General features: G+C 40.1%; 1 protein-coding gene across 1 annotated transcript in view; it reads right to left on the minus strand.

Annotated features, from left to right (window-relative positions):
- Positions 1-8858, minus strand: part of LOC116104725 (vomeronasal type-2 receptor 116-like) — a 123295-nt gene that overhangs the window by 10293 nt on the left and 104144 nt on the right. The window contains exon 7 of the mRNA XM_031391207.1: positions 4952-5115. Within this exon, the coding sequence (XP_031247067.1) occupies positions 4952-5115 (164 nt within the window). The remainder of the gene's footprint in view (positions 1-4951; positions 5116-8858) is intronic.

Consider the following 8858-nt stretch of genomic DNA (forward strand, 5'->3'; position numbering starts at 1 on the left):
GCGACTCGTGGGGCCTGTTCCTCCAAGGTATCTGTTCTGATCTCAGAAACTCACCCAAGAGAGAATGGTGGTTCCCGCCCGGGTCTCTGGCTTAATGCGCTCTCTGGAGTTAGGCCCTCCACTTGCAGGGAAGGGGCAGAGGAGGACGCTGAACCCCCTCTGTCACTCAGAAGCTGAGAGGATCGTGTCCCTGCCGGATCAAAATCTTAAACACTAAACCTGAAACATTTAAACTGCTAGAAGAAAATGCTAGGCAGCATCCTATATGATATCATTGTAGCAAAGGACTTTTGGAATATGACTTTATTTGCCCCCAAACTAAGGTCAACAGTTGACAACTCGGACCTCATCAAACTCAAAGAGGTATGGGATGTAGAACAGTTGGAGGGGGGATTAAGGCACAGGGGATAAAATATGGCGTGTAAAAAAGTGAATAAATTGATTATAAAAAAACTCAAACACTTGTGAACAGCTAAATGAAGAGGAAGCTCTCAGAATGGTAATCTTTGTCAGCTATTCATGTGGCAGAGGTTTAACATTGACAGTATATAAATAACTAAAATAATTAAGATAAAAGTAAGAAACACTTAAAGATATGTTCACCATCCTTAGTCATCAGGAAAACACAAATCAAAACGACTTTGAGATTCCACCTTACACTAATCAGAATGGCTAAGATCAAAAGCTCATGCAACAGCATATGGTGGTGAGGATGTAGACAAAGGGGAACACTCCTCCATTGCTGGTGGGGTTACAAACTTGTACTGCTACTCTGGACATCAATCTTGTGGTTTCTCAAAAAACTGGAAGTAGTTCTACCTGAAGACCTAGCTCTACTTCTCCAAACACAATCCCCCAAAGAATAGACAGAATGAATAAAAAAATAACTTCTTCATAATATAAAATAACTGAATGCAAAGCAAAATAATATTTAATAGAACAAAAGCCAACACATATGATAAGAAAATACATCAAAATAGCATGTATCTTTTAACAGCAACTTTCAAAGTTAGGAAAGGAATGATGTATTTGAAGTGTTGGGCCCCCAACCAGGCAGCATACACCAGCTGATATGAGGCTCATGATATATATACAGCAGAGGACTTCCTGGTATGGCCTTAGTGAGAGAACATGCACCTAATCCTTGAGAGAATTGAGGCCCCAGGGAATGGGGAGGTTTGGTGAGCTGAAGGTGGGAGTGGGGTGGGGACATCCTCTTGGAGATGGGGGGAGAAATTATGGGATGGGGAGTAGTTGGGGGCAGGCCAGGAGGGGGATGAAGACTGGACTGTAAAAAAGGATTAAAGAATAAAAAAAGGCCATGAGTTTAAAAGAGAGAGTATATATTGGAGGTGTTTAACGAAGGAGAGAAGGATGTATTTATGGGAGGATGTGAGACAGGACTTCTCTCTATAACACTGACTGATCTGGAACTAGGATATCGATCTACCTCAGCTCTTGAGTGCTGGGATTAAAGACAAGTTCCACCATATCCAACTGATGTTAAATTTTAGTTAAAGTTTTTTTAAATGAACATTTGTTATGTATTGAATAAAGAGTAGATTTGTTTTGTTTTAAAAAAAGAAAAAGAAAATAAATAACTGCCATGTATTTCAAGTCCTGAGAATAAACAACTTCCAATTATGGTTATTATACTTAGAAAAGTTATCTCTAAAAGGTGATGGAAAATATAAGAACATTACAAGATGATCTCAAACAAGGTAATTCACAATAAATAAATAGCGTTTCAGAAAATGCAGAAAGAAATACTATACAAAAGAAAAAAAAGTTGTATGTACAAGAACACAAAAAATATATATTTCACAATAGAAATGGTTGGACAAATGAGAGTTAGAAAGCAATGCTTCATATCCAACATACGAAATTATAAAACTGGTATTACTAATGGGGTGGGAAAAAAAAGAAGTAGTAGTAATCGAACCAAGCTGAAAAATAAAACACAAAACCACAAGAAGCAGCACTATGGATTTTACAGTTTCAACTTATTCAACAAAATCAAGTTGAATTTTCAACAAAACAAAGTCAGTTTCTTTTCTATATACAAATAAATAACTTGTCTAGAAAGAATTTAATAAAACATCCACAATAGCTTCAAAACGTAATTTGCATAGGGATAAATCTAATAAAGGAGGTAAGATCTTTACAATAAAAACTTCAAAATACTAAAGGAAAACATTGGAAAAGATACTACAAGATGGAAGGACCTATGCTCATAAATGACTATTGTGAAAATGGCTATAATTCTGAAACTAATCTGCAGATTTGTAACAGTCACTATCCAAATTCTAGAAATTCTGGTGACACTCTTCATAAAAGAGAAAAAAGTCTAAAATAACTATGGAAAATTAAAAGATCCTAAATAGCCAAAGCCACCCTGAGCAGAAATAATAATGCTAGAAATATCACAATATGATTAAGTGATGCTTCAGAGCCACACTGATAGATAACACGGTTTTGACAGAAGATCAAAAATACAGAAAAACAGAATACAATAGCTGGCCTAAAAAGTCCCATAGAGATAGACTTAGTATTTTTCACAAAATTATCAAAAACACACTGGAAAATAAGATTGTTAAATAAATTTTGTTGCACAAACCTTGATCCTCAAATATGGACAAATGAAATTAGATCCTTTTCTCTTTCTGTTAGAAACAGGCTTATGATATATATGAACATTGATAGAAGGCCTGCAATTCTGAAACTGCTAGAGAAAGATTCAGGAAAATGAACCTAAACAAAGGCATAGGCATTTTTTTCCTGAAAATGTCTCCAACAACATAAGACATAACTCCAAGGACTGGCAAATGGAATTACATAAAAATTTTAAAAATTCTATACAGCATAGTATACCACTAGATCAGTGAAGGCGCAAACTACAGAGTTGGAAAAAATTTTATAGTGATCAATGTCTAAAATATATATGGAACTGCAAAAATTAAATTCTCATCCCCCAATCCTCAATCAAGTAATGTGCTAATAACCTCTGTAAATAGGTCTCAAAAGAAGATATGTGGTTAATAAATACTTGTAAAAATATTGGCTCTCCTGAGCCATTGGAGAGATGCCAATTAAAACTGCTTTATGATTGTCTCACCACAGCCTTCTAGGCTCCATATTAGGGCTCAAGGCTCCGCCTGTATTTCTGGATACCTGCAGGAACCAGAGAGATCCAGGTTAGTCCCCTTCCCCAGTCTCCTACCTGCCAAGTACCTTTAAAGCACACCTAACAGCTTTAAACTGCATCTTGTCTTCTGCACTGTTTTTTTGGTCCCAAACTCTGCCTGTATTCTGGTGGCCTGCTGTATTCTATAGGCCAGAAAAAGAACACAGCCAATAATAGTCAGGGCAATATGGCACCACTATAGCCCAGCTATCGTACTACAGAAAGCCCTAGATATGCTGACACAGCTAAAGCACAAGAAAATGACATTAAACCAATCTTAGGAAGATGATGGAATCATTTAAAGAGGAAATGAATGGATTCCTTAAAGAAATAAAGGAGAATACAAACAGGTTAAGAAAATGAATAAAACTGTTCAAGACATGAAAATGGAAATAGAAGCAATAAAGAAAACATAAACTTAGGGAATCCTGGAGATGGAAAACTGAGATAAAAGAATAGGAACTACAGAAACAGGCATTATCAATAGAGTGTAAGAGAGGAAAGAAGAGAATCTCAGGCTTAGAAGATACAATAGATGAAACCCATACATCGGTAAAAGAAAATGTTAAACCTAAAATATTCCTGACATAAAATATCTGGGAAATCTGGGAAACTATGAAAAGACCAATTCTAAGAATAATAGGAATAGAAAAGGGAGAAGATTCCTAGCTCCAAGTTCCAGAAAAAATTTTCCACAAAATTGTAGAAGAAACTTCCCCAACCTAAAGAAAGAGATGTCTATAAACACACAAGAAAATCAATTAGATTGGACCAAAAAAGAAAGTCCTCCTACCACATAATAATCAGAACACTAAATATGTAGAACAAAGGGAGAATATTAAAAAAGGGTAAGGAAAAAGCCCAAATAACATAGAAAGGCACCTATCAAAATTATACCTGACTTTTCAAAAGAGACTCTAAAACCCAGATCGGCCTGGACAGATTTCTTGTAGTCTCTAAAAGGCCATAGATGCCAGCCCAGACTATGATACACAGCAAAAATTTCAGTTACCATAAATGGAGAAAACAAGATATTACATGACAAAACTAAATTTAAATGATATCTACGCACAAATTTAGCCCTACAGAACATACCAGAATGAAAATTCCAACTAAAGGTGTTTAGCTACACCCAAGGAAAAAACAGGAAGTCAATAACTCCACATCAGAAAAACTACAGGAAGGACACACACACACACACACACACACACACACACACACACACACAGGCACAAACACACACACACTATAACAACCAATATCAAAATAAAGAGAATTCACAATCATTAGTCATTAATATCTCTGAACATCTATGGATTCAATTCCCCAGTAAAAAGACACACGGTAAAAGAATGGATGTGAAAACAGTATCTACCATTCTGCTGCATACAAAAAACATATCTCAGCAGCAAAGATGGACATTATATCAGAGTAAATGGGCTGGAAAAAGGCCTTTCAAGCAAACAGACCCAGGAATAAATATGGAGTAGCTATTCTAATAGACAATAAAATAGACTTTCAACACCTACAACTCTCACAGGAAGCTTGACTCCCAGATGCTCTAACATACCCAGGATCATGAGTGAAATCAAAACATCTGCCCCAACACCCAGAGTAACTGGATCCAGGGTGATAGGAATCTCCACCCAGTCAGAGGTATTGGTTCATTCCAATTTGAACCTGTGCCCTGAGCAGGCCTGGGGTGCTGGCTTTGCACCCACTTCTACAACTCCTAGAGGGAGCCTGACTCCCAGGTCCTCTGAAATGCCCAGGATCACTGGTGAGGCCACAACAATTGCTCCAACATCCAGAGTAACTGGACCCCCCAGGATCCAGGGACACAGGTACCCCTGCCCAGCCAGAGGCACTGGTTCCTTCCAGTTTGAACTTGTACCCAGAGCAGACCTGGTATACTGGGTTTGCACCCACTCCTACAATACCCAGAGAGAGTCTGACTCCCAGGTGCCCTGAAATGCCCAGGATGACAGGTGCTCTGATACTCTCAGAATCACAGGATTACAGAGGAAGTTCAACTCTCCGGAGTTTGGGCACACCCAGGATCACTGGAGTTTGGACACACTCAAGATCACAGTTGAGGCTGCATAATTTTTTCTCAACACCCAGTATAACTGGGACCACCCCAGAGGAACTGGGGAAAAATGAACCCTTGCCCAGCCAGAGGCACAGGTTCCTTCTGGCTTGTACCTGTGCCTAGTGCAGACCCAGGGCCCTGGTTCCCTCCCCACTCCTGCAACACCCAGAGCAAGATTGACTCCCACGATCTCTGACACAACAGGATCTCAGGAGGTTGTTCACACCAGGATTTTAGGATCCCAGAGGCAGCCTGACTCACAGGAGCACTGACACACCCAGGATCTCAGGATCACAGGATCCCAGAATCACAGGCTCACAGAGACAGCTGGACTCCAAGGAGTTTTGACACTACCAGTATCACAGGAGGAACAGGCTCTAGTCAGAGACAGCAAGGGTAGGTAGCACTAAAGATAACCAGATGGCAAGAGGCAAGTGCAAGAACATAAGCAACAGAAACTAATGCTACTTGATAACATTAGAACCCAGTTCTCCCACCACACTAAACCCTGGATCCTCTTATACGCCTGAAAAGCAAGATTCAGATAGAAAATCCCATCTTATGAATATGATAGAGGAATATAAGATGGACATAAATAGCTTACTTAAAGAAATACAGGAGTACAAAGGTAAACAAGTAGAAGCCCTTAAATAGGAAACAGATAAATCTCTTAAAGAAAAATAGGAGAGGCCACAGAAGTGTCAGGGCAGCTGGGACATAATCCTTTCTACCTCTGTCTACAACTAGGAGGGACGGAGGAAACACAGTTCTCTCTGCACCTTTCCCAAAAGCTGAGAGCTTGTCTCTAGGGAATGCTCTGACCCTGGGACTCAGGTGAGATTGCCATTTTCTCTCCAGTGACTTTGTAAGGCAGGACCAGCCAGGAGGCTCAGGCCACAGAAGTGGCAGGGTAGCTGGAACAGGATCCTTTCTACCTTCATCTACAAGTAGGAGGGATGGTTGATCCACAACTCTCACTGCACCTTTTTCCCTGCAAGCAGAGCTTTTCTCTAGGATGTGCTCTGACCCCAGGTCTTAGGAGGGACAGCTGATCCACAGCCCTCTATGCATGGGTCTCACCAGAGGAGAGCTGATCTGCAAGAAGTGCTGTCACAGGCTTATGGACCCACAGGAGGAACAAGCTCCAGCCAGAGACAGCAAGAACATCTAACACCAGAGATCAACAGATGGTGAAAGGTAAATGCAAGAATCTTGCCAATGGGAACCAAGACTACTTGGCATAATCAGAACCTACTACTTCCACCACAGAAAGTCCTGGATACCCCCAAACACTGGAAAAGCAAGATTTGGATCTAAAATCATATCTCATGATGGTGATGGAGGAATTTAAGAAGGACATAAATAACTCCCTTAAAGAAATACAGGAGAACACAGGTAAGAAGGTACAAGCCCTTAAAGAGGAAGCACAAAAATCCCTTAAAGAATTATAGGAAAGCACAAACAAACAGGTGAAGGAATTGAGCAAAACCATCCAGGATCTAAAAATGGAAGTAGAAACAATTAAGAAATCACAAAGAGAGTCAACCCTGGAGCTAGAAAACCTAGGAAAGAAGACAGGAGCCAGAGATGCAAGCATCATCAACAGAAGACAAGATATAGAAGAGAGAATCTTAGGGGCAGAAGGTATCATAGAAAACATTGACACAACAGTCAAAGAAAACACAAAATGCAAAAAGTTGCTAACCCAAAACATCCATGAAATCCAGGACACAGGGAGAAGACCAAACCTAAGGATAATAGGTATAGAAGAGAGTGAAGGCTTCCGATTTAAAGGGCCAGTAAATATCTTCAACAAAATTATAGAAGAAAACTACCTTAACCTAAAAAAAAAAAAAGATGCCCATGAACATACGAGTAGCCTACAGAACTCCAAATAGTTTGGACCATAAAAGAAATTCCTTCTTCCACATGATGATCAAAACACCAAATGCACAAAACAAAGAAGACTATTAAAATCAGCAAGGGAAAATGGTCAAATGTCATATAAAGGCAGACCTATCACAATTATACCAGACTTCTCACCAGAGTTTAAGAAAGGCAGAAGATCCTGGATTGATCTTATAGTGACCTTAAGAGAACCCAAATGCCAGCCTAGGCTACTATACAAAGCAAGACTCTCAATCACCATAGATAGAGAAACCAACGTATTCCATGACAAAATTAAATTCACACCAAATCTTTCTACAAATCCAGCTCTTCAAAGGTTAATAAATGGCTGTCTGGGCTGAAGTCCAGAGAGGACCTTGGTTGCAAGCTCTGCAGCCAGTCCTACAACACCCAGAAGAAGCTCCACTCCCAGGCATTCTGACACACCTAGGATCAGAGGTGAGGAGGAACCAACATCTGTCCCAACACTGGGAGTAACTGGGACCAGTGGGGCCAGGCACACAGGAACTCTGCCAGTCCAGTGACTTTGGTTCCTTCTGGTCTGTCTGGGTTAGTGTTCTGAGCAGACCTTGGGCGCAAGTTCTTCAGCCAGTCCCACAACACAAAGAGAAAGCCCCACTCCCAGGTGATCTAACACGCCTAGGATCACAGGATCCCAGAATCACAGGATCACAGAGACAGCTTGACTCTGAGGAGTTCTGACACAACCAGGATCACAGGAAGGACAGGCTCCAGTCAGATTTAGCAAGGGCAGGTAGCACTAGAGTTAACCAGATGGTGGGGGGCAAGCGTAAGAAAATAAACACAAACCAAGGTCACTTGCCATCATCTGAACCCAATTCTCCCACCATAGAAAGTCCTGGACACACCATCACACCGGAAAAGCAAGATTCAGATATAAAATCACTTATAATGATGATGATACAGGACCTTAAGAAAGACATAAATAGCACCCTCAAAGAAATACAGGAGAACATAGGTAAACAGCTAGAATCCCTTCAAGAGGAAACACAAAAATCCCTTAAAGAACTACAGGAAAACACAATCAAACAGGTGAAGGAAATGAGCAAAACCATCCAGAATATAAAAATGGAAATAGAAACAATAAAGAAATCAGAAAGAGAGACAACCCTGGAGTTAGAAAACCTAGGAAAGAAGTCAAGAGCCAGAGATGCAAGCATCACCAACAGAATGCAAGAGATAGAAGAGAGACTCTCAGGGGCAGAAGACACCTCAGAAAACATTGACACAACAGTCAAAGAAAATGCAAAAAGCAAAAAGCTCCTAACCCAAAACATCCAGGAAATCCAGGACACAATGAGAAGAGCAAACCTAAGGATAATAGGTATAGAAGAGAGTGATGACTCCCAATGTAATGGGCCAGTAAGTATCTTCAACAAAATTATAGAAGAAAACTTCCCTAACCTAAAGAAAGAGATGCCCATGAATATACAAGAAGCCTCCAGAACTCCAAATATACTGGACCAGAAAAGAAATTCCTCCCGTCACATGATAATAAAAACACCAAATGTCCTAAACAAAGAAAGAATTTTAAAAGCAGTAAGGGAAAAAAGGCAAGTAATATATAGAGGCAGGACTATCAGACTTACACCAGACTTCTCATCAGAGACTATGAAAGCTAGAAGATCCTGGGCAGATGTCATACAGACCCTA

Source organism: Mastomys coucha, unplaced genomic scaffold, assembly GCF_008632895.1.
Source record: "Mastomys coucha isolate ucsf_1 unplaced genomic scaffold, UCSF_Mcou_1 pScaffold22, whole genome shotgun sequence".
Lineage (NCBI taxonomy): Eukaryota > Metazoa > Chordata > Mammalia > Rodentia > Muridae > Mastomys > Mastomys coucha.